This window comes from Mustela erminea, chromosome 7 (assembly GCF_009829155.1).
Source record: "Mustela erminea isolate mMusErm1 chromosome 7, mMusErm1.Pri, whole genome shotgun sequence".
Taxonomy (NCBI): domain Eukaryota; kingdom Metazoa; phylum Chordata; class Mammalia; order Carnivora; family Mustelidae; genus Mustela; species Mustela erminea.
The window spans coordinates 115,041,385-115,068,342 of NC_045620.1; the positions used below are offsets into that span (position 1 = coordinate 115,041,385).

Sequence of the window (26,958 nt, forward strand, 5' to 3'; positions counted from 1 at the left end):
TTTATTATCCTCATTTTACAAGTAAGGAAACCGAGGTAGGAAAGTTATCCAGGGTCATACGCTAGTAGTGAGTGGTAGAACTTAGATAGGTAAGTGGGTAGGTGAGTAGAGAGATAGGTAGACAGGAAAAAAGCGGAGACGTTACGATTAGTAAGGGGATGTTAGTGAGAGAGATAATTGTTCACTGGCTGCCTGAAATGGTCTAGGCACTTTGTTGGGCAGTGAGAGACAAACACAAGACTCTAGTCCAGCTTTCGTGGAAACCACATTTGGTCACAGAATGCCAAAATATAAGTAATTAATGATGGAATGTGAACATTTTATAAAATTGATAAATGTATGAAGTCTATAAAAATAGACTAGAGGAAGGAATCAGACTCATGAAGGAGACTGAGGTGAAGGGATATTTCACAGAGGTGACTCCTGGTTGAACACAACTAGAATGCTCTTAGAGGGCAAAGACCATGTATTTCCAATGCTGCATCTCCAGATCCCTAGCAAAGCACCAGGAGGTTATGAGTGCTCAGTAAATGTTGGACAGATAAAGGGTGGCAGTCTGGCCAGCAAGGTGGAGGTAGGGAAAGAGCATTGGAGGAGATGCCCTGCCCCTCCCACCCCTTGCCCCTCCCACCCCTTGCCCCGTTGAAAACATGAGGGCAAGTAAGCACGTGTTGTGCTCTTCTGAGGTAGGACTGTGGGTGTGTCATCGAGAAGTGGCATGTTTGGGATTGTGACCGTCTTCCTTTCACTTGGACCGTATCTCCTCATCGGAATAGTCCTTACGTCCAACCTCCTCAGGACACCTGCTTTGAATCCTACCCTTATTTCAAGTTGTTTTTTTTTTTTTTTTAAGATTTTTTTATTTATATATTTGACAGAGAGACAGTGAGAGAGGGAACACAAGCAGGGAGAGTGGGAGAGGGAGAAGCATGCCTCCCGGAGAGCAAGGAACCCAATGTGGGGGCTCGATCCCAGGACGCTGGGATCGTGACATGAGCCAAGGCAGTGGATTAATGACTGAGCCACCCAGGCGCCCCTTATTTCAAGGTCTTGATAAAAACCACACTTCCTCCATGAAGCTTTCCCAGCAACTGCCCCTGCAGGTACTTTCCTTTCTCCACAGTCCCAGCATTCTTTGGTCTCTGACACTCATTTGCCACTTAATAACCTATTAGGTCACCTCTTTAATTACCATCTGTTGTTACTTAAATTTCCCTGTGAAAAGGAATTCTTATTGTGAAAAGAATCTCAGAAACCATCTGCTCACCTTCCCATTGATAAAGAGGAGCTAGAAGCTCAGAGAGTTGAAAAGAACTGTATGGATCAGATAGCAGTTAGACTAAGTCTGCCCCCAGAGCCTGGTCCTGCTGTCTGGGTGCTCTGCTTTCTCCTGAACTCCGCAGTAAGTTTGTGGAGGTGAGGAACCCTGTGTCACACCTAGTGTGGACCAGTAGCTGCCCGAGACATTTGTCAATGAGAGAATGAATGCCACTTTGACTCTCTGACTAATGTTAAGATAATGTGGTTCCCAACTTATAAAATAACATCTAGGGGATGAGAGTAAGTCCTCAGCCACTAGTTCTGTTTGTTCAGAAATATTATCAGAAGAGCAACTACTGGACAGTTTTCCTAATTTTCGCCAGGAATACTGTTAAGTATGGTCAGTTGATTAATTAATTAAAATTCACTTGAACAATTCAGTCAGCTTTATAGATTTCTGACAGTTTAAACTTAGGTTGTTTATTTTTAAGTTGTGATTAGAAGTTAGTCTAAATTAATTTCCAATATAAAAAATCATTTTCTTAATAATTTTTGCTTCATAGTGATGTAATTAAGGATGGAGATTAGATCCCGCAGTGCTCTTGGAATTGCTAAGTGAGAAGTCCTTTTCTGACTCAAAAGGAGGCTTACTGGTAACAAACTCTGCTGTCCCCAACATTCTCATCAGAAAATCAGCCAAGATGAGCCTTCTATATGTGTTCTTAAGAGGCGCCTGGGTGGCTCAGTGGGATAAAGCCTCTGCCTTCGGCTCGGTCATGATCCCAGGGTCCTGGGATCAAGTCCCGCATTGGGCTCTCTGCTCTGCCGGGAGCCTGCTTCCTCCTCCCACTTTCCGCCTGCCTCTCTGCCTGCTTGTGATCTCTTTCTGTCAAATAAAGAAATAAAATTTTTTTAAAAAAATGTTTAAAAAAAAAATCAATGCGTTCTTAAGTCAGCAGTGAGAGAGTTAGGTATGAGGTTATTGCTAGCTAGGAATAGCCGTGACTGATGCAGGGTTCATTACAGAGAAACCAACACAGTAGACCCTTGTGATTCATTGATTTAACATTCACTAGTTCAATTATTCATGAGACAATGACCAGAAGATCCGTGACATGTAGTAATTTGTCATTTGAACCAGGTGTGCCGTGAAGCACCTGTGCCAGGACCAAGTCGCTTGGCCGGTAACAAACCAACTGCCCAGTAGGTTTTTAGCTCCTTACCACATGCGCAGGAAGTTGTGAATGGCTCAAAACTTCTCTGTTCTAAAAGAAAACCAGGAGGAAGAGGAGTCAAGAAGTCCTAGAAAGTAATGGTTCCTTACCAGAAAACAGGAATCTGGGGCAAATTAAAAAGTTGGTGTGCTGTATTTGGAAGTAGATTGAATCTCTGAAATGCCTGGTACAAAAACAAGGAAGAGCAATTCCTAGAAGTGCCTCCGTAAGTGTCCGGCCGGTGTGATACTGCACTTTCGGGAGCCACTGTAACGAGTGGCACATCACCAATTAGTGTATGCACAGACCTCAAGAATTACCTCTTACGGAAATCCAGAGTCTATATTTCCATCCCCCCCACCCTTTTTTTGGAGGCCCCAGTAATGACATGTTGACTGAATAGCCTTGAATTACACCATTAATCTTGCAGGTCAGTTGAGATGTCTCAAATCTCCTGTTGCTTAAGGCTTTAAGATCAGGTAGAAGTCCTAGCATATACCCATAGCCACTTGTATCAACACTTTTTTATTTATTGCTTTTTCTTTTTAAAGAGAGAGTGAGTGAGAGAGAGAACATGAACAGAGGAGGAGTAGAGGGAGAGAAAGAAGCAGACTGGTGTCTGAGCAGAGAGCCCAGTGTGGGGTTGGATCCCAGGACTCTGGGATCATGACCTGAGCAGAAGGCAGATGCTTAACCAACTGAGCCACCCAGATGCCACATCTTTCTTTTTTTTTTTTTTTACTTTCTTTTTCGGAAAGGGAGGGAGGAGGGGCTAGGGAGGGACTGATAGAAAGAATCTTAAGCAGGCTCCATGCCCAACATGGGGCAACGTGGGGCTCAGTCTCACAACCCTGAGATCATGACCTGAGCCTAAATGAAGAGTTGGCTGCTTAATCAGCTGAGCCACCCAGGTGCCCAAAGAGTCTGTTTTTTTGGTTTTGTTTCTTAACGATAACAACAACAAAACACCTTAGAATAGAAATTCTCATATAACCAACCTGTAAGCGCCCAATCACTAGAGAAAACCTATGGGATTACTGCTCTCCCTTGTTTAAACCTGACTTCCTTCGAGGCTCCCTTTTCCTCTTCCAAGGCAAGTTTTTATATTCTCAGTAGGAACATGGGTAAAGGATAGTATTAACAAAACCGCTAAATTCTAAAAAGTAGCTTTTCTGAACATACGGATAGCTGTGACTTCACTACAGGAAAATAGTAAGAAAAGCAGGAGGGGAAAATGGAGAAGGAATAGAGAAGGCGGACATTCCCCTCGTTGGCTGCACAAGGGATCCACAGTTCCTTGGAAAGACTGGGCCAGCAGAACCCTACACTCAGTGTGGGGACAGGGTTTGAATATTACAGGTCACAAGTGTCAGTAGGATTTCAGCCACCACCAGGTGCAGATATCCAGCTAAGTCATGTCTACTGCAAAACTGAGAAGAGCAGAGAAGCACTGGTGAACCTGTGAGGAAGCCGTGGCAGCATGACAGGGTTTTACAGACAGAGAAGTTAATTGTTAGAAAGGCTACACCAAGTCAAGATTCTGCAAGCAGATACTCCACTTCCACATGAGGCTTTCTTCTGTCTCGAACACTGAGAGGTGTTCTCTGGTATTTATTACCAGCTCTTCTGTTCTTCAAGTTTCTACTTTTCTATGACCTGCCTTCATTTTCTGAATGAGCTGTGGGAAATTGTCAGAGGTCTAAATAAACTTCCTGGGGATTGGGTTGTTACAAAGGAACTCTGTCATATGAGGCCCTGGTGTGTTCCACATGGGAGCTGTCTCCTTCTAGGTCCCCAGTCCCAAGTCCCTTGGTGTGCTTACAGATGTCATCCTGGCGAGCCTGCCATCCCTCCCATTCCCAGCATATTTGTTACCTGTGTCTGAGAGGACAAGGCTCTTTGCCTGTGTGGGCAAGTAGCCTATCAGCACCTGAGTGGTGGACAGCACCACAGCTCCCCTGTGGCCAGAGGTTGCTCTCCTGACCTTTCTTATGCACTCCACTTACAAAGGGTTACTTTTGGTTTGGTTTGGTTTGGTTTGTATGTTTAACTGATTTCGTAATAAAGGAGCTTTGTAATCAAAATCTTAAGCTAGATTCTGAGCAATTTTAAGTATTGCAGAAAAGATGAAAAACGGTTAGGGAAAGATGCAGACTATAGACCGAAGGATGAGAATGTTCATATGACCACATGTCTTGGTGGGACCAATGTAAAATTCCCCAGGAGACCTGGCTTCTGGCCCTGTTTCACCAATCGTTAGCCAAATGGGCAAGTCACTTGGCTTTGCTAGACCACTGGTTTTCCCACTCACATGTAAGAATTTCTGGCTAAGAAAAATGTTCTTTTCCTTTGACAGGTATGCATCCTGTAGATAGAACCATTCCCACATTTTTATGCAAGGACAGGCATATTAATTCCTCTACTTTCTTGTAATTAGATCTTCAAATCTTCAGTCCACCTTTATTTTATACTTTAATTGTAGGAAGGATTAGACTGATTTGTTGAAATTAGAACATTTCAAAAGAAGCTTAGGTTTTCTGCTTAAAGTTTGCGTGCAGAGAAAATCTAGGCCCACTGATGACTGAAGGTTCTCTGTATATAGCCTTGCTCAATTATTAAAATATACAACTTACTATAATGTCTCTTACTTGGTATTTGATTATTCCATATTTATGGAGTTGATGAATAAATAAGAATCTTCCAGCTTCTTTTAACACAAATAAGCAATACAGACAGGTGTTCCTTACACCTACCTGTATAACTCATTGGAGTGTCTCTCAAGTGATTCTTCAGGAAGCTTTATTTACTTTGATTCTCTGAAGGGAAGTGTACTTCCCTATTTACACAGTTTATTTTCTTAGAAAAATTATCGTAGAGGTTTCTAGTCCTTGCTTCCATATGTCCATTCTCCTCTTCTTTGACAGATACAAAATTTTGGCTACAGATACGGCCAACCAGAATAAAGACTGCATTTATCAGACTCCCCTGCTGGTAGACGTGACCATGTGACTAAGCCCAGGCCCTGTGAAGGGAGCAGAAGCCGTAATGCAGCTTCGTGCACAGTATACCACTTAACAGTTGTGCCCTTCGCCTTGCATTTTCCTCTCTTTACACTGGTTGGAAGACTAGATGGACAAGGGCTACAAGTAGGTCTTGAGCAGAAAAAAAAGAAAGGCACTTAGATCCCTAGCAATTTTGACTTAGATCCCTAGTCCCCATAAGACACGTAATGTTAAATAACATGACATTCTTACTCCAAATTATCACAAATTCCCAATTATTGGGGTGTGAATTTGCAGGAGTTGATTCATCATATACTATTTTGTTCCCTTTAATTCATTCTGGTTAGACTTATTTGTAGAGTCATTATGTCCTTTGCTGTATTTGAAAATAGTTGGAAACTACGTTGTACCCTTGAAACATGGGGGTGGCTGCACTGAGCACTGTGTTCAGTGGCAACAGCCCTCTCCTCTCCATGCCATCTGAAACAGATGTCCGAACCATGTGCCTGCTTTTTCCTAGAGCGCCTCTGTGAATTTTATCTCAGGTCTGAGATGGTAGTTCCATGGGGTCTGCTATTTGATGTAGAAGATGGTGGGGTGGGTGGGGGGCACCTGGGTGGTTCAGTTGGTGAAGCTTCCAACTCTTGATTTTGGCTCAGGTCACGAATCAGGGTCATGAGGTCAAGCCCCCCGGGGAGCCCCCATCAGGCTTAAGATGCTCTCTCTCTCCCTCTGCCCTCCCCACCCCAACTTGCACACGCACAAGCGAGCACTCTTTGCGGGGAAAAATGGAGAAGAGGATGAGATTGGCTGGGACCTCTGTTGTTCAGACCCATCAGGTTCCTTAAGCATGTCACTGTCCTTTTATACCTAGAGCCAGCTCCAGCACCTCTCTACAGAGAGAACAAGAGAGCCACAGCTGTGCCTGGCGGGGAAGATAGATGGTGGTTGAGCTTCTAAGAGATGAAAATTTTTCAAATAGACATGGCCTAAAGTGGCAGTTCTTAAATCATAGTACCTGACCTGCAGCATCAGTAACCTGTGACTTTGTTAGCAATGTACATTCTCGGGCTTCAGCTGAGACCAACTAACTCAGCAACTTTGGAGGGAAGATTCACAGTCTGTGCTTTAAAAAGCTGTCCGGCACACTCAAGTGAGAACCCCTGTTCAAAAGTATATCGGAAAGCCCGAGAGTGGTAGTTACAGTGGCCATATCCTGGGGGCATAGACTCTAGAAAAACTTTGGCTAGAGGAGACAACCAGGTGGGCAATGAAGTGAGGAGACACTCGTCAGAGAGGAGTAAGAATGAGTGGGGTTCATTCACATCATGCCCCTGAGAGGAGTCTAAATCCTGCACTCCTTCCTGCATTTGGCACCCAGAGCCTCTCTGGCTTCTGCTTCTTGGTTCAGGCGTTTCATGAACCAGAGGTGGAGAATTGCCTTTATATCGCTCTGTGCACAGACTGTGATTCTTAAATCGCTGGTATTTTTGAGTGGAAGAGGTGCCATAAACTAACTCATGCTGACTACAATGAATAAGGAAGCCTCTTCAGCCGCCACCTACCTGTCAGCTCGGCAGGCTGAACCTGCCCTTGCCCTGGAAGAGGGTTTTGAGCCAGGCGCCAAGCCCTTTAATGGCTATGAGGGGGAAAAAGTAGAATTTCCATGTAAGGGCTACCAAGAATATAAGTGCCTATTTAATAAATTATTTTTTGAAATGCCTTTTCCATTTTGGTAGTTAAAGTTTGAAAAATGTTTGGAGTACTATAATTATCATTTCTGGGAAAAAATACACATTGCAGTATTTTTGTTTTCGCTGCAGGTCAAGTTGTCGTTCAGGATGGAAAGTAAACACGTCCCTTTGCTCAGCTGCAGCTCACATATTTGTAGTCTCTGCGTGCCCTCTTGGCGGCCGTGGTAGATGAGGGTTTACGCCGTGGGTACACAAAAAATACAAAGACGGCATAGAAACGTGGGGCCCTTTCAGGGGCTTGGCCCAGCACAAGGCTGATTAGGAATCGGGGGCTGGAGCCCAAGGAACGGTCAGGAGGGTGGGGAGGCCTTCAGAGAAAGAGTTGTGGGAAGGGAATGAGGCTGTTCTGGGAGGTGCTGCCCACCGGAGGCCGTCTGCAAGAATGAAGCATTTCCTCACCCCAGGACCTTTAGTGATGTGGGTATAAATGTTGGTGAGGGGGCACACGGCCATTGTGACCATTATATTACGTCTTGGCTAGAGATACATCAATTTGATGAGCCAGGCCCATCAGCACATCTTGAATGCACAGATAGCTGGAATCTCCAGGGAATACTGCCTGTACAGGGCGGCTTCCTTCTTTCTCTCCAGACAGAGCAGAGACTGTTCTCTCAAAAAAGTGGCGCATATATATACACACACACACACACACACATATGGAATAAAAGTAATAGAAGCTGACAGAGAACCAGGACTTGAGTAAAATTTCTGGCGTCCAAAGATGACTGTGTGGAGCGTTCTAAGGATATGTGCTTGTGGAGGTATAGATGGGTGTGTGTGTATGTGTGTGTGTGGGCGGGCACGCGTGTGTGTCAGAATCAGCTTCACCATTATCAAAAAGAGCACACAGGATGAACACATCCATGTCCCAGGCATTGGGTGGAGCATTAGGTTTAAAACAGACTTGAGAGAAGTGAGCCAACGGGAGGGCCTAGGGTAGTGCCTGCCTGTGTGTGTGTGTGTGTGTGTGTGTGTGTGCGCACGTGCGCATGTGTACACACACATCACATGTATATGTTTAACATGAAATGTTTTCTATTTATATAGCATATATATTACATACTTATGTAATATAAAAGCATGTGTATATTCTTTTAATCTCCAAAGCATTCTTGTAGAATAAGTATTGTGCCCCATTGAACACACACATATACTGAGTATTCTGAGGTCATTCTGACTCCAAGCCTAGATTTTTTGTAGTAACTGATGATGACGACGATAAGAGTGATTCTTATCATGCCAGAGAGAGGATTATTTGCAATATATATGTATTGTCTCTCTTAACTCTTACCACAACCCTGAGGAAACTTTGACACAGACAGGTGTCAGGAAACTTGTCCAAGATCACACAGCTAGTTGTGGAAGAGCCAAGATTTGAACATAGTTTTTTTCTGGCTCTCAAATCTTGTTAGTAAGCTGGTAGGTAGACTGATTGCCGTACAAGAAAGGTAAAAAGTATCTAAATAAAGTAACCTCTGCTCAATGGCAAGCAAGTGGTATAAACAAGTCTTTTATCTTAAGTAAAACAAAGAAGGGAGGAAAAGAAAGAGGAAATAAACGGCCAGAATAATTTTTTCAAAAATCTACTTCTGTATTTTTAGCCACATGGGTCATGTTTTTTTTTTCCCCCAGAATGTGTAAACCATCATGCGAACTACCAATTGGATAGTTAAATAGCGTGCTGTTCTTTATTTGCAGCTGCTGTTGTCAGCAGAGACAAAACAGCAATATTCTGCAGTACTCTCTACCTGTCCTTTACTTGTGCTGCTCTGTGCCTGCCTTATTCTTGATAGATTTATTTTATTTTATTTTGTTTTATTTTATTTTATTTTTTGAGAGAAAGCATGAGTGAGTTAGGAGGGGAAGGACAGAGGGAGAGAGAGACTCTCCAGCAGGCTCCATACCCCGTGTGGGGTTTGATGTGGGGCTCGGTCTCACCACCCTGAGATCATGACCCCAGCTGAAGTCAAGAAGAGTCAGATGCTCAAGGTACTGAGCCACCCAGCTACCCCTCTTGATACATTGTTTGTTCCCATAAGTATAGTCACTTCCAGGAACTTCTGAAGACCTCCAATCATATAATCACATAATATTCTCTGGAGTCCTTCTAAAGACATTTGAAACCCCAAATCCCTGGGACTCGGGAATTTATTGACAATATTACCAACACCCTTGGTTTTCTGTTCTTTGTTTCTAAGTCTCATAAGATTGCATTTTTCTAATATACCACTAAAACTCTACATTGTTAACAAATCCACAAATCCTGGACTTTTAAGAAGAAAAAGACTGGCTCCTCCTTTAACTCAGCAATTATTGTTGGTCTTCCTTGAAGGAGCAGAGGCCTGGAGTCCTTGGTTGCCTTGGAAGGGCTCACAGAACTCCTGGCTAGGCACCATCCACAGAGGACACCCACAACACCATCTCCTCATTTCACAGAGGAGGAATGCCAGACCCTTCCTTCTCTCATCTTACAAATCTTATGTTTTATTTTTCCAAATCTGTACATGATTACAAACCTGTATCATGATCACACATGTAATCATGGAGGAAATCTTGAAGTATAGAAAGCAGGCTACCCAAAGTCAGAGCCACTCTGCAAGATAGAGGCTTTGTTTGTATCCCGGAATGGCGTTTAAACATCCCCCTGGGGAGTTCTTCATTTCTAATGTTTATGCTTCTATGATGTTTTCAAACTGTTAGGAAGATTCCTCTTAAGATGGTGCTGAACCAACTACACAAATTTAGTTCATTTAAGTTTTCCTCATTAGTCATTTTCCCATTCTCTGATAATTTTCATTTCTTCTCTGTGGGTTTGTGTTTATGGCAAAAAGGGGACGAGATATTCAGAGAAGTTTATTAGGCAAAATTAGTCTTTTTGAAAGCCATCTTCAGTTCTTTGTACATTGATCCAAACCATCCTGAGCTTTTATTTTATTGCCAGTTTTCAAAAAAAAAAAATTCATTGTTACATTTTGAAAACGTGTTACTCTGTATGAATATATAAATTGAATTATATAAGTGGCAGATCCCTCTGGAAGTAAATTGAATTCATGTTCCTGGTGTGAATTAACAGATGATAAAATAAAATGTCTTTGGACTCAGAATTCTAAAAACCTTTGGTAAACTGTGATTTAAAATTCGATAGAACGTATACAGACCATGTTTGGGATCTAGCTCTTTACTCCCTACCTTCTCGGCTATTTTCACTCTGCCCGGGGAGCTCTCCTCTTTTCCAGGAAGACTCCAGAGAACCCATTCAGGTTTCCTGAATTAAAGCAGCCTCAAATCCCCTGGGAGTGTGGGATATTAGTGGGGAGAGGTGCCTAGAACACTGGACCAACTTTAGAGAAGTTGGGAGACTTTACAAAATCCTGATGCCAGTGGCCCACTTCCAGTAGATGGACTTGGTCTGGGTTGTAGTCTTGCGCTTCCAGACTGTTAAAGCTCCCCAGAGAGTCTCTTGTGCTGCCAGGGTGCAGAATCACTCTTGTAGCCCTGTGGTTCTCAGACTGCCCTGTGTCAGAGAACCACGCAGAGGGCTTCTTGGGGTAGATTTCTGGGCCCCTCCCCCTGAGTGTCTAATCCTGTAGGTCTGCTCTGGGGCCTTAGAATTTGCACTTCTAGCATATCCCCAAGAGAGGCCGATATTCCTGCCGATGACCCACTGTTTGAGAACCACTTCTCAAGACAGCTGAATCACGGGGAAATCTTGCTAAAGTGCAGTTTCTGATTCATTAGGTCTGGCCCAAGGGTCTGGGTCTCTACAGCCCCAACATGATGCTGCTGGTCCAGGGGCTAGCCACCCTTTGAGTAGCAAAACTAATCTAAAGCATTATTTTCAACCCAGTTCAGTTAGATCCTGGTTAGACAAGATGTGTGGTCTGGGAGATTCCTGGAGGTAGCATGGGTCTCAGCATAGAGCTTGGGCCATTCGGTGGCAGGCAGAAATCCGGAGGGCTCATTGCTTCTTGGGCACGTAGCCAGCTGCCATTTGACAGGATGTTTGAACATGCCCTTGGCAAAGCTCTGTTGTCAATAGGGACCTTCATTGTAAAGATTCCCAGTTTGCTCAGAGGAGTAACACAGTAATTCTCAGCTCTAATCACACAATAGAATCACCCAGGGAGCTATTAAAATAAATATTTTAATTCCCAGGCCCCTCCCCTAGAAATTCGGACTGAATTGATTTAAGGTGGCATCTAGACAGTGGTATTCTTAAGCTTAATAAGTGATTCTTAAGCTTGATAAGTGATTCTCATGGACAGCCAGCATGAGAACCACTGAAGTATCTCGTGTTGCAGTTTTACAGATAATTTAATTTTTTTCTTTATATTTGGTTAATTTATATTCTACTGTGATGCAAACTAACTTTATTAGATAATGAAAGAGTTTAATTTGGCACTTTTAAGAAACTGCCAAGAAAAGGGCATATGTAGATTCCCTCACTGTTAAATCCTAAATTCAGAGTAAAAGAGAGTGCTGGGAAAGTACAGCTGGTGTTTCTGAACAAGCTGAAATATGAAATATTTCTGGGACTGTATCAACAAGCCTAATTTTTTCCCCTCGGGGTTATGATTGTGTGGAACAAGTCTTCACTGCGAAGCTTGCCAAAAAAGGTTATGATAAAATCATGGAATGTGAACCAAGAGAATTCACAGTGTAACTTTAAAGGAGTCAGTCTCTAAATTTAAAAATGTAGGCATGACATACGTCTTACATTTGTAATAGAAGTATTCAGAACAAAATAGTGCTGGACACAAAAAAGCTCCACCTTTTATCAGGCGGTGTGTGTAAGGCCAAGGAGCAAATGAGTTTGGGAGCATGGCCACCAGAAAGTGTGGAGGACAGTACCAAAGACCCTGAACCTCTCCGTCTGTGCAAGTTAATTTGCATCTCTATATGTGAGTAGAAGTGTAGCCATTGACTAAATATACAAGAACCAGGAAAGCTGATGAGGAAAGGTGAAGTTCCTTTTACTTTTGGCATTGTGGGCCAGTGGGAAGATTGTAGGCTTTAGAGGCTCTGTCCCTTGCTTTGTGACCTTAGCCAGGCTTCTTAACCTCTCTGTGCCCGGGCTCCTCATCTGCCAGGTAGACATGAAGGTGTTCTCTCTGTTCCCATGGGAGTAGGAAAGAGGGGTGAGAAAAGGAGAGGCGTGGGCCCCACGCACAGAAGGTGCCCCATCAATCAAGATCGCTTTCATTTCTCCAGCCCAGTCCTGACAACCGAATCCTTAATAAGAAACGTCTGTCAAAAGCCTCCTCTTGTAAGTCTTTATCGGTATTTTTCTACTGGTGAATTACACCAGTGCAGATTTCTTCTTCATAAGTGTGAGGAGTATTTTCAGTTTGGAGAGTTCTTGCCTTAACACCTTGATTATTGCTGGTCCCTGCATCTGAGACACTCCGGGCCTGCTACTCGCCTGCCTTCTCTTTTCCTTTGTTCAGGCCTCCGTGCAGGTGCTGGCCTCGCCCACCTGCTGCACCCGCTTTGCCGATTCTGCTTCAGGCGTTTGTCTCCGCCTGGCAGCACACTGTGTCACTCTTGGTCTATTGTCTCGCTCCAGAATTGTGAATCTAGGAGGGCAAGGACTTGGTTTTATTCCCTGCTCGAAGCTCTGTGCCCAGGAACTCCTGGCACATGGAAGTCCTTCCGTGAACATTTGTCCGATGAATGAGTGAGAGGGGGATTAGAGGATCTCTCGGACTGCGCCTCAGCTGGTACCGCGAGGAGATTTGCCTCCCCCAGACTCCCAAGTGGCTCCTGCAATCCCCTCGTGATGCCATGGCTGCTCCGAGATTGCAGGTTCTGAGGGAATGAGATTACCAAAGTGACATGTAGGGGAAACAGTGGTCCCAGGCTCCTTCCTCTTAACTCTGTACTCTACCTACTCAGTTCTGTGATATGAGGTCTGATTCAGACTTGGTGTCCCTTGAAATACCTCTGTGGTTGGAACTCCCAAAGACTGTGTCCGAGTGACCATGCGCTGCCTGCATGGCGTTTGTGTGTGTGAGACTCAGGAATAGGTGTCAGGGAAAGGACCCGCGGAGCCCTCAGCAGAGTGGACTCTGGAGTTAGTTACCTGTCTAGATTTCAGTTGTCTGTTTCATGCTGCCTGTTTTCCATTAACAAATGTGCATTTTAAGTGACATTTTAAGAGACTTTGAAAGAGGAGGAAGGCTTCAGGGTCAGATGTGTGGGACTCTGCAAAAATCAGATAGAGGGAGAATCTGGCAGTATAATGTTTTTCTTTTTTTTTTTTCCTTCCCTCCTCCCATCTAGCAGTTTTTGTTTCAACTTTGGTTTTATTTCAATCTGTGTTTAAGCAGAAAATCTTGAATGCGATTGCTACTTGTAGATCATGATTGTACTTTCCCTGTTGACCTATGGACCTGGAGAAGATCTACAATGAGCCAACATGTGGTCACACAGGTTCAAGTGACTAAGATTGATACACACTTTAATGTAAAATCATTCTAATATGGGGTGACCCTGTCAGTATTTTAAGGGCTAACCTCTTAAAGGAAGATAATTAATATGATGAAAGAAGCTGTTTTCTCTCAGTGACCCCTGTTACAAGTGATACTTTCACTTTAATCTTTCTATATCTGGGGCAGTTTTTGTTCTTTTTTTTTAAGATGCCAGTTGCAAAGCGTTGCCAAGGCAACCAGACTGAAAATCTTGTTAATTAACTTAACTATTATATATAGATTTGTTAGACTCTATAGGGTAAGAGTCAGGAGAGACTTCTTTTCAAATGGATGAAATTTAAAATTCAGAGGTAATATCAGAAGAACCTTCCAAATGAGGGGAAATACATGTGTGGCTATGGTGTTCTCATTTTCTTCATGGAAGAGAGATAGAATGGAGGCATAGATGAATAAATGAAATCCATAGGATGAATTAATTTAGAAATGGGGCTGAGAAAAGAAGTATCAGAAAGACACTTCCTGATGCTATGGTAACCATAGTTGGGTGTAAGCCACAGGTGAAAACGGGTGGGGGAGGGTGCTGGTGAGGAGGGCTTTTGGGTAATCCATCAAGACTCAAAAAAGGGTTGAAAGAAGAGAAAAGCCAAGAATGTTAACAACTACAAAAATAAAAAGAAAGATACAAATCTTAGAAATCTAGATTCTTCGAAAGCATCATTTTACAACTTGCCAAGTCAGTATAATAGGCTTGAATCTTACGCCTGCTAGTCATGGAGTTAAGAACACAACCTTAAAAATTTAGAGCAAAATCTGTTAGAAATACAAGAAGTTATTGGTTCATAGTGGATGATTTTAACAGATCCTTCTTGCAAATCAAATAAAAAGGGGGAGATGTAAGTGATCTGAATGTCATAGTAAAGCTTGATTGAATAGATTTGCAGGTTTACATCCAATAAACAGAATACATGTTCTTTTCAAATACCCACATATTTTAAAGTTGACCTTAGACCACATGTGTACACACTTGTGCCAAAACACACACATACACACAAACACAAGCTTAAGAAATTAATGGAAGTAGAAAATTGTATGGCCTACATTCTCTGCAACAAGGCAATAAAACTAAAAATTAAAATCAAGAGGAAAGCCAGAAATACTTATGCAGAACTTTAATAGCATGCTTCTATAAAGTCTTTAGTTAAGGAGGGAATCAGAGTCGAATTATAGATTATTTAGAAATGAGTTACATTGGGCTGCCTGGGTGGCTCAGTGGGTTAAGCCTCTGCCTTCAGCTCAGGTCATGATCTCAGGGTCCTGGGATCGAGTCCCGCATCGGGCTCTCTGCTAGGCAGGGAGCCTGCTTCCTCCTCTTTGTCTCTACTTGTGATCTCTCTCTGTCAAATAAATAAGATCTTAAAAAAGAAAAAAATGAGTTACATTGAGAGTAATGCCTATCAAAAAATCAGAATATAACCAAAGCAATATTTGGCCTAAAGTATTAAAATCACAATTAAAATTATTTGCATTTCTTAGAAAATAGAGGAAATAGAAGAGAACCAAGCAGTAGAGAAAAGTCAGTGAAATGATCTGGAAGATGAAGAAGGAAGAGATTCAAAAATTGACAGAACAAATGAGCACATTATCTACCAAAAGCATGGTCATGCAACCTGAAATGAATGTGAAAATCTATAAATTAGGTCTAGATAAATTAGACACTTAGCAGTGTCAGTACAAATGACTCTAAAAGAGTAGAATGCCTAAAATCTAATAAATCTGTCCCTTCTTCCTTTAACAAAAATACTGAGTTCTGATAGTTTAACAGTTGGGTTGTATGAAAACATCAAAAAATGGATAATTCTTATGTTATTTAGACTGTTTTATAGCAGAGTAAGGTAGAATGATAAAAAGCTCTTTGAACAATTTAGTGTAACTTGGGAACTAAGCCTGGATGAGGGCAGCACACACGTGTGCACGCACGCGCGCACACACACACACACACACACACACCCCGAAGAGCTACAGGTGACTATTAGTTAAGCTTATGAATTTAAAAATCATAATGTTATGAAGTCAAATCCCGCTGGGTCTTTAGAAAGAGGCTTTAAGAAAGCAAGGATAACTTTAAATTTGCTAATTGATTATAAAATAAATTAAAGGGAAAACCAGTACAATCATCTTGAGAAAAGTTGAAAAAGCACTTTATAAGACCTAACCCTCATTTTTAACATTCCTAAATCCCTTCAGACCAGTGGTTCAGACTATTTCTATATACCTTACCCCATTTGTATTACAAAGATGCTTCTTAAGAGGTAAATAAATCTCTCAAAGTTCAAACTGCAAAACACATCAGTAGATGAAAACATTGAGACCATGAAACATAAAGAGCAGAATAATCGGGAAGATGTAATATGATAGGTTATGATGAAAGCACGTTCTATGAAGCATGAAAAGTCTGATTATACATACCAGATACTTTGCAGGATAAGAATGTAATAGAATGTGATACAGAATAAGTTAATTGCAGCATATTAACAAGAATAGGAATTAAGTGCTATTTGCAGTTACATTCACGGAGCTCTTACTATGAGACCATGTGTTTGGGTTTGCCGATAAGCCATCCCCTGAATGTACTTCACAGACTCCGTCTCCATCAGTCCCCATGAGGTTAAGATTCACTTTCTGCTCATCAGCTCTTTGATTTGTTCTGTTCACACTGATGGATATCCAAGAGTGGGATTTCTCTTGTGTTCTCTTTGCAAGGCAGTTGCTTGGGGTTACCTTAGGAAAATGGGCTCTCTGCATTCTCTGTACATCCTCCTGCAGCCACACTGGCCTCCTTTCTCCTCCTGGGACACACAGGGGTGCATTAGCTGTGCATTCTGCTGGGACGCTCTTCTCCCATGGCCTATCCTCTCCATCGTTCAAGTCTTTGTTTAAACACTGCCTTCTCAGTGATGCCTGTTGTAACCAGATTGCAACTGTCCCCCCATTTCCATGCACTCAGATGCCCCCTTGCTCCATTCCATTTTGCCCCCATGGCACGGACACCCTCTGCTATGACACAGTTTGCTCATTTATGATGTTTGTTCTTTACTTGGTATTTCTCTCCACTGTGCTATGAATTTTACCAGAGCAGGAACCCATGCTTATTCTCTTCATGGTGCCTCCCATGGTGCTAGAACAGCAGGTGCTAATAATTATTTTTTAATGAATTTACTAGAACTGTGAGTGTGAAGGCTTTCCTACAGTGTACTTTGATTAGCCAGGAAGTAGACGAGGTAGACGGTCAGTGGAATGAATGATACAACAGTCAAGGTAGGAGTGACCCGAGGAAGACTTGGTTTTGGAAATAGGTCTACCTTTGTAAAGGGAGGAGCTGAGTGAGCTGGAAGTGAGGAGGCCTGGATTTTTGTTTTCCTTTTACCACTGACCGCAGGCAGATCACTTGAACTCTTGCGCTCCAGGTTCTGTGTCTACAAAACAGACCACAGTTTCTTGTTTAGAAGACCAAGACTAGGTGATCTGGCTCTGACTTTGCTTTTGTGATTCTGTATGGGTTTCACTGTAGGAAACATAGAGCTAATGATAACATACCCCAATACCACATGGCATCATTTTCACCCAGTGTTTTCTGAACTTCCCTCATCAGCCCCAGAGATCGTGAGACCATGATGATGTGCTTTCAGTTCGTTTCAGCCTTTTTCTCAAGGGCATGATGTTGGTATAGGTTTCTTAAAAACTTGAACGGAGAGACTCCACTATGGACTGGGACTCCAGAAGCTAGGGCTTTGCTCGATCTATTTTTCTTATCTTTTAAAATGGCAGTGCAGCCGTGGTCAATATAGAATACCGAAGAAAGGAGAGAGGGGCGTTTGATGGATCGCTGCTAGAGATAGACAAGGCCAGATGGCGTTCAGGGAAATTACAGCTCATTCTCCATCTTGCTGAGCTTCCACATCGTAGAATCCTATGATCTGAATAAGTTCATCTCTTTAAAATTCAGGGCTCAGAAGTGGAGTTCTTTCATGTTGATTGTCACATACCTTGTCCCCAGTCCCTGAAGTAGCCAGGATTTTTTCCTGGGTCCATTTCAGGGTTTTAAACATACACTATTTTCAAAGAGCAGCCTTTGAAACTCCTTTTAAATTCAAAGATCTTCAGGTGAGTCAGTGCTGGAGCCCAGTTCCCAGATTCTGCACATCATGCAGGCACCTGCCGAAGCCACTCTTGATCTGGTCCGAGCACTGGACGAGGAGTGTTCAGCACTGGTGAGCACGAAGGTGGAGGTCACTGCAGCCTCACACTCCCGTGTCGTGAGTGGATCTCGGGGGAGATCTTCACAGTCGGCTACGCTGGTTTCTACCAGAGTTCTTTCTCTCCCCTTCTCTTCACTCCATGAATAGATCCTCAGGACTGTGTGCTCACGACGCCAGTGCCCCACGCTGCCCTCCGGGCATGTGCTAAATTCTTTCTCTCCCATTTAGAAGAGAAGCCAGATTGCTCCAAGGCCCGCTGTGAAGTCCAGTTCTCTCCACGGTGTCCTGAAGATTCCGTTCTGATCGAGGGCTATGCTCCCCCCGGGGAGTGCTGTCCCTTACCCAGCCGCTGCGTGTGTGACCCCGCGGGCTGCCTGCGCAAAGTCTGCCAGCCGGGATACCTGAACATTCTAGTGTCCAAAGCCTCAGGGAAGCCGGGACAGTGTTGTGACCTCTATGAGTGCAAACCAGGTACGCGCGGGCATCGCCTCCGCAGCCTCGCGGCTTCGCGTCGCAGGGTCGCAGCCCCCTCTGCCGCTGCCAGCCTCCCGGGGAAGATGGGCACACCTGCCACTTCGGGTCCTGGTAGCCTGACATCTGGCCTTCCAGTCAGAGAGCCAGAGTGATCATCCACTAGTACACATGGCCTGCACATAGGGACCATCTTTGTTTCTTCTTTCTCTCTTCTTTCTAAGTGTGCTTGACGGGGAAAGCAGGCTTAACAATTTTGGTTCTCCAGCTTCGTGCTTCATTCCCCCAGAGTGGTTCAGAGCCGTAACTTGTAGATGTATCGATCACCTTATTACACTTAAAGACAATCATCGTATGTAAACAGCGGGTTATGTTTGGCTAAGTAAAGGCATCAGAAAGCCAGATGTGTCGTCCTGAGCTTCTCGGTCCCAGTCTTTCCCCTGCCAGCTCCCCACCGCCCTCCGCTGACTTCATAGCCTATGCTGACTTCTTAGACCATTTTCTCACCTTCGCTACACTGTCCCAGCTATCTCTTGCTTTATATTATTTCTAACATCCTTGTTCTCGTGGCATTTCTAATATGGTCTGTGAACAGGGCTAGGCGATAGTGATTTTCCTCTTTGCAAGTTTCTAACCGTTGGTCAGAGTGGTTTTTTCCCTAACTGCTAGATAAATCCCTCAAGCCAAACAGTCCCTTGTCTGTCTCTTCCACGAGAAGCGCCTCTGGCTGGCTGGCTCTCTCCAGCCACGTAACAGCCACTGGTGTCACTCTCCCCCTATGTCTCATCCTCATTCTTAAACGTCTGGTAACCTGCCTTCCCAGCACTGATCCAGGACATACTGCAATTCTCTACTCTTGCCTGAAATTAAAGTGGCATTGCTAGGAGAGGGTTCTGGGACGCAGCGAACCTGCAGTCCTTTCTTTGCAAAGGGTCAGTGTTTCGTGTTGGGACTAAAAATGCAAGTAAATGTAACAGTAAACGGTGCCTCTGTTTGCCCCTCTCAGTTTTCAGCGTGGACTGCAGCACTGTGGAGTGCCCCTCCGTTCAGCAGGCTGTGTGCCCTCTGGACAGCTACGAGACTCAAGTCCGACTCACAGCGGACGGTTGCTGCACCCTGCCAACAAGGTTGGTTTGTCCTCGGTTTCTCAGCTTCTCTCCTCGGTCTTGTGTGTCAGCACAGTTCCAGGCATGCAGTTTGTTTCCCCTTGGAATCAGGGAAACAAACCTAAAATTCTCCTGTTTCTGGGGAGAAATCGGAACTGTTAGTATGACTTGGTATTCACATGTATTGTTCCTTGGATAAAAGCGAGGTGTCATGAGGTTATGTTACTAAGCTTTCCGCATTATTGGGGTGCCTGCGCACTTCCGCAGGCTGGGAACGACACAGACAAACACGTCCCCCAGCAGCATGCAGTCAGGGAGGCACTGAGGTGTGGGCTCCAGCAGGCACGGCGTTTGACCCTCCGCAGTGACTCTGACAGGTGCTTTACCATTGTGTCCAGTGGAATGAAACACTGCCTACCTCACGGAACTGCTCCCCATGGGTCCTTAACGTTTGCAATCACACATCTACACACACGTGTTATTTGCTGAGGCAGAGAGGAGTCTGAATTCTTTTGATGCCTTCTGGGAATGAACACAGCTCTCTTTGGCTTGATGGGGGGAAAAGTTGCTGTCATTTTAGTCACAGTAGCAGGACACTGTGCACTTAGCCCAGCAGGACCAGGCTCACTCCAGAGCGTGAAGTCTCCAAGTCTTGTCCTTGACAGTCTTCAGAGCACCACCGTGGAGCTGGCCCTTTGTGCTTGGCCTTGTGCTTGGAAACATGGAGTTTATTTTCTGTTTCTCATGCTAAGATGCCCTCCCCTCTTCCCTGCCGCGACCTCTCCTCCATCTTTCCCAAGACATCGTTTTCGACTAAGTTCATTTCTTTCTACTCTGCTCTACATTTAATTTCCACGGTTGGAAGGGTGCCTTCTTTTGCTCCCTTTCTAATGTCTGTCTCAGTCCCAATCCAGTGGCAGGCACTTCCCATCTGTGTGTGTTGCAGGAGTAGTTGCGATTTTACAAATGGCCTGTCAAGATAGGAATATGTATGGTCTGTAGGGAAGTGCCAGTTACGGAGTAGACATCCAGAGTGCGTTCTGATCATTACTCCTCTTCTCTTCAGATACATTAGTTTTCCCCTACCCTTTCTACCCTTTCTCCTGTCAGAAGCTCTAGAGTTTCTCAGATGTGTTTTACACCACTTGTCCTATCCTTTATACTGTATCATAAAGTAGGCACAAAGGTTTTCGTGAAGGTAAGCTACCAAATAGCACAGCCCCTTCTTGTGACATTCCAGTGTGGTAACGTATCTGAAGATGCTTGGGAAGGGTGAAGCACTGTGCAGGCATAAGAATCACCAGTCAGTAATGGAGGACGAGGGAGTGCTACTACCAGTAACAGATGTCCCTTCAAGGTCTTCATGAAAAGGAAGGTGGCACATTACATTGCAGAACCTAATTAATCAAAACTAAGCCAGTTGTTAATTAGCAAGTCCTTTAGTGAGGAAAAGGGACAATTCTCAAGTCATTGTTATAAATGCTAACATAGCACCATCTGCGTGTAGGAGGCACAGTAGGTGATTTTTCAGTCCCTCTAGGGGGTCCAAGTGGGTAAAAGCTCCTGGAAGACATGTTTAATCTCAGTTTAAGGGTAAATTTTCCTCACAACTAATGATGTACAGTGATGAATTGGGCTGCTTCCTGAGCTCCCCAGAGCTGGAGAGATTTCTTTCCGCCTGGATGGCCACCTGCCAGGAATGCTTAGAAGAAATGTTACATTGGAAAGGACGTTCGGCTTCGATGTCTTCCGATGTCTTCCGTTTTATCTCCAAGCTTCTGTGAGTCTTGTAAACATAAACCTTAGGATGGTTGTTACTGTGTTGACATAGTTTTGACTTTGGCATTCAGGGCTGAGGAGTGGTCAGTCAGCTAACCGCGCTTCTGATGAAGAAATTGAAAACAGAGAAGGAAGTCATTCACAATCCCACTGTAAATTATTTGCAGGGAAGGGATAAGTTCTCACAGCCTTTAGTTTCTTGTATTTTAGTCAGTGACCCATGCACCCTCCCAGCCCCTTCTCCACATCCTCCTGTGTTCCCACCTGGATGAGACCCCTCTGCGCTCACTGACGTTCACGCTCACTGCGGGCTCACGCTGATGCAGGCTGAGGCTCCCGCAGGCTCGCGTTCATTCACGCTCACGCAGGCTTACGCAGGCCACGTTCATTTACGCTCACGCAGGCTGAGGCTCCCGCAGGCTCGCATTCGTTCACGCTCACTCGGGCTGACGCTCACACAGGCTTCCGCAGGCTCACGTTCGTTCACGCTCACACAGGCTCACACTCCCTTAGGCTCACGCTCGTTCACGCTCCCTCAGGCTGACGTTCGTTCACACTCACACAAGCTCACGCAGGCTTATGCAGGCTCACATTCACTCACACTCACGCAGGCTCATACACAGGCTCACGCAGGCTGACGGTCACGCAGGCTCACTCTCATTCACGTCCGTGCAGGTTCACGCTCATTCACGCTCACGCAGGCTCACGCTCACACAGGTTCATGCTCAAGCAGGCTCACGCTCACCCATGCAGGCTCACGTTCATTCATGCTCACGCAGGCATACACAGGCCCACGTTCATTTACGCTCATGCAGGCTGACACTCACACAGGCTCACGTTCATTCACGCTCACGCAGGCTCACGCTCACGCAGGCTCACGCTCATGCAGGCTCACGCTCACCCATGCAGGCTCAGACTTAAGGAGGCTCACATTTGTTTACACTCACGCAGGTTCGCACACAGGCTCATGCTTAATCACAGTCATGCAGGCTCACACTCATTCACGCTCACACAGGTTCATGCTCAGGCAGGCTCACGCTCACCCATGCAGACTCACGCAGGCTCCCGCGCATCCATGCAGGCTCACACTTAAGGAGGCTCACCTTTGTTTACACTCACGCGGGCTCACACACAGGCTCACGCTCATTCACAGTCGTGCAGGCTCACACTCCTTTACGCTCAAGCAGGCTTATGCACACGCAGGCTTGGTTGACTTTCCCCTCCTACAACTCCTGCTCCCCTTGCAGGACTGCATTTCCTCCTCTTTGAAGTGTTTTCCATCTTCAGCCCTGAGGGTGACTTAGGTTCCCTCCTCTGTTGCTTATAAACAAATTCCCATGTATCTCTTTAAGCACTTTTTTATAACAAATTGAAATCATTGATTTTTTTTGGGGGGGGGATGCTGGCCAGTATTTCCTACTCTATGATTTTTCAAGGGAAGGGAGTATTTTATGGTCTCTAGTACCTAGAATAGGCATTGCTGTAATGTGTCCACCTACATTTGTTGATGAATGAGAGAGAGAGAGAGCAGGGACACTCTAAGCCATGCTGATTTACTTATTGGAGAAGGAAAAAAATGGATATTTTTAGTCTCCTGTTACCACCCTACTGTTGGGTGGTAATACTACTCCTTGTCTCACTTTGAAAGCCTTGTGCTTTTCCCCCAATCCCCATCTTTATGGCCCACTTCTCAGTACTACAGAAACTCTCCATTCCAAGCACCAAGGTCACCTCTCAAAGCCTTTATCTCTCCCGTCCACCTTTTCTAATATTGTTCACCCTGCAGGACTCCAATTAGATTCCACTTTATCCAGAAGGTCTTCATGCTTCACCCAACACCCATCCTACTCCCTAGGAACTCCTAACATTTTTTTTTCTGTGTTGCCAATTAATCACATATTTCCTTGCATTGTTATTTAACTGTTAGATGCATAGTCTTGTCTTACCACCTAAAGGACATTTCTAGAGGTCAGGAATTGTGTCTTCCTTCTTTTCCTCTGTATATGCATTAATACTGAATGAATCAGTAAATTCAGAATATGCTCAGACTACAGCTAAACCTAGTTTAGCGTATTAAGTGGGTTCCCCACTTACTAAGGAGGATGACGGGTCATACTTTGGCAGGAGAATAAAAACCCAAACAATCCATGTGAGAATGGAAATAAAAACAAGAGCGCCCAATATGGAGTAATCACAGTATTTTAAGAGAAAAAACTACATGACTTTATCTTTTGTGTGATTTACGTCTTCAGGAGCATGGTGTTTAGGTAGAAAGAGTATTTTAGAATACATAAAATTCTGTTACAATTGTTTGATACTTGCCCGGATGTTTATAAAGAGCATTATTAAGAACTTACAGCCATTTCAGATCAAAACCAGTGTTGTGGAGGATTCAGGGGGACAGCCCTTGGCAGGAAGGGTGAAGGTGAATTATCAGTAGAGCTTTACCTTAACCCGTTTTTTGTAAGGATTTATTGGACTTCCAGAGACGAGGACAGGGGCTTGTGGAGTTTCTGTCCCTCACCTTAAAGGACAAATTCCTCTCTTGCATTCCCAGTGAGACCGTTTTACCCATTCAGGCCCCTAAATGCCCTATTTCTGCGCGAGTCCTTGCACAGTTTGTGAATTTTCTTTTGAGTAGTTTGTTTTTCAGACAGCTGTTACTTGCTCCTCCGTCAAGCGTACATTGAGCTCTTCCAAGTGACAGCTCCTACCCTCCAGATGTTCTTACCGTGCACGGACATCTCTTTCCTCTTCTACTCCTGACCAACCCTGGCTCTCCCACCTTACTTCTGTCCTCTCTCCAGAGAGCTCATTCCTTCTTTGCTTGCTGCATCTCTGCTTTCTCTTCATGGCCCAGCCTTTATTTTCCCCTCTTCTGCTGTCTTTTCCTGAACTTCATCCCATTTTGACGTCATTCTTACATGTGATATAATTATCTCCTAACCATTTTTAATTCTTCTTTCCTCACCTAGGTTTTAGATTCCCAAGCACGCTGCCAGTTCTTTTTACCCTTCTCTCTTTTCCTGGCCCTGGAATAGGATGTGAGTTCATCACACCTTTCAGGAGACACTAAAAAGGAATGAAAGTTGGTGGCTGGGGGCCTAAACACTGTATGATGGCAGAAGGGAAAACCAGGACTGTTCGAGGGGCTCACAACACCTGTGGTCTTTGGAAGGCTCTGTGTGTGTGTGTGTGTGTGTGTGTGTGTGTGTGTATGCGCGCGCGCGCGCGCATGCAAACACCTCCAAGCAAAAGGAAACTTAGAACAGAGGAAGTTATGTCACATACATCGATCCAAATGGTGTCTTTGCAGGGAAGGACGAAATATTTAAGTAACGTGAAATAGCAGTAAGGAGGCCAGCTTAACTGTGCAGTGTGCCCTGCTGTTTACAGAGCGTTTGCACTCTTGTTCTCATTTTATCATCATTCTGATTCCACAAGGAATTTACAGATATGAAAACAGAGAACAAGTGACTTACGTAAAATCCTAAGTGTGCTTTGGTACAAGGATCAGAGCAGGGGTCCGAGTCTTCAGCCCAGCTTCTCTGATCCAAAGCCTTGCCCTCTCCACTGCAGGTGTTTTTGTTTTTTGTTTTTTGTTTGTTTGTTTTTGATCAGTGTTTTTGCTGTTGTTCTTAAGCCCAGGAAATATATCAGTGATTATGAATTTATATTTCACCAACATATGTATTTATTTTAGCATCCTACTATATTAACACAATATGCATAAATGCCAGTTATTCGTCGTTGCATACCAAACCACCCCCTAAAGTAGTAGCTGGAAACGACAGATGTTTGTTATTCCTCATGGCTCTGTGTGTGAACTGGGTGGTTCTTCCGTTGTCCACTGGCAGGTTGTCTGGGGCTGGATGGTCAAAGGTGGCGTCACTCCCAGGTCTGGGAACTCAACTGGGATAGCTGGAAGGGCCTGTCACCCCCTGTGGGGTCTTTCGTCCTAGGCTTCTCCCGTGGTGGCAGAAGCGAGAGAAGAAGATAGCAAGGCCTTCACGGATGGGGCTTGGAAGTCACACAGCCTCCCTTCCATCATATTCCATTGGTCCAGGCAAGCTATAGGGTGACCCCTGATTCAAAGAGTTGGCAGTAGATGCCACCTCTTGATGGGAGAAGCTGCAACGAATTTGTGGCCATTTTTAACCCACTGTAACATACATTTGACCACATAGGTTTCTTTAGATTTCATTCTCTGATTCTAGAAATTTGTGGAGTGCTTTTCTGCAACTATGGGATTCTTTTCCAAAGACTAACGTCCTTCCGAGCCTGGGGTTTGTCCCCCTCAAGTATAATTCAGGTAACCCGTAGTTAAGCTGCTTTTCTGTCTGCAGCAACCTTTCTGCTGCTCTCTGGGCCTACCAGTGGGAGGAGCAGGCAGTTCAGCTGGGAGTAGACCCATAATGTAGGACCTCCTGAGCACCATTCCAGCTTGGCCGTCATTTAGCTGATCATTATTTTTAACTCCTCTCCTTAAAGTTGTGACTACCCGGTTAAACTTGGTTTAACAGGGAATATCATTTTTGGATGCCGTAAGATGTGCCTGGTGAAACCAGATCAGTCTTAAAAACAAACACCAAACGCTCAGAGATGTTGTGTAGAAATTCTCTATGATGGTTGGTTATGTAATGGTTGCCTGAAGCAGACCCACCACACATAGCCGGAGGATAGATCAGCCTCAGCTGGAGGTCTGTGCTGCCCGTGTTCCCCTGTGTCAGCCCATCCAGACCTCCACGCAGTTGGGCTGTTTCTCAAGGAGGATGTCTCCTAGATCACAGGTTTGTTTTCCTCTACATTCCTCGCTCTTTGCTATATCCAGGGTTATGTGCCCGGTTTTATAGAAGCTTCCCATTGCCTCTCTAATTTTCCATGTCTTTGTAGATATAGGCTGATAGGGAAGACATTAACTAGTTAAAAATCTAGACCATAATACCTCTCCCTTATTTCCTCTCTCTGTACGTCAGATAAGTTTTTCAATCCTAATGCCTTTTGAGTTGGTATTTAACGACTTCCATATTTTTATTAAGATGAATGAATGTAATATGTTACCGACAGCCACCCCTTTGAAATTTGTTTTAATGAAATTTGTCCCTAACTTTTTGTTCTGAAACCGTTCTGTGATCAGTTTCTCTCTGTAAACATGCATTCCTTAAAAGTTATTGAGAAAAATCCAATCTGGTTATTTTGAGATGGAAATGAACGAAGTCATTGTTTACGATGTTCAGACTTAAAATAGGGTTTTTCCTGGATTGTACACAGTGCAGCCAGCCAGGTTCCCAAGCTCCCTCCTGGCTCCAGCCTCTTTCTGACTAACAGGTCTGATTCTCTTCCAGAACCTATATCTGGAACATTTATATCTCTTGCTTTCTGAGACACTACCCTGAAAAACCGGTTTTATTTTTAAATTAAGATTTAAAAGCATTTTTAACTTTTTTTTTTCTTATCCGAAGTCTTGTAAAAGTTTTAGATTATCTCTTAGCTAAAATGTTGATTAATATGTGACTTTGGTCTTTACCAAGAAGTTTACTAGAACATCCTGAGCACATCACATTCCTGGTGCACCTGCCCCGGCAATGCAGACAGATCCGAGCCCGAGTGCTCCTTCTTGGGTGGCAGGTTGTATGGCTCTCCTGTTTCACAGATGGAGCTTGGTGAGTGGCAGGGCACAAGCCA

The 26,958-nt window shown here is 44.3% G+C and overlaps 1 protein-coding gene across 7 annotated transcripts in view; it reads left to right on the forward strand.

Moving 5' to 3' along the window:
* CRIM1 (cysteine rich transmembrane BMP regulator 1) overlaps positions 1 to 26,958 on the forward strand; it is a 188,885-nt gene that overhangs the window by 66,414 nt on the left and 95,513 nt on the right. For 5 of the 7 annotated variants that reach the window (XM_032352989.1, XM_032352988.1, XM_032352991.1 and 2 more), the window contains 2 exons: positions 18,146 to 18,388; positions 19,395 to 19,515. The exons of 1 other annotated variant lie outside the window; for it this stretch is intronic. In XM_032352989.1, coding sequence (XP_032208880.1) covers positions 18,146 to 18,388; positions 19,395 to 19,515 — 364 coding nt within the window. The remainder of the gene's footprint in view (positions 1 to 18,145; positions 18,389 to 19,394; positions 19,516 to 26,958) is intronic. One more of the 7 variants, XM_032352992.1, reaches the window with a different exon arrangement.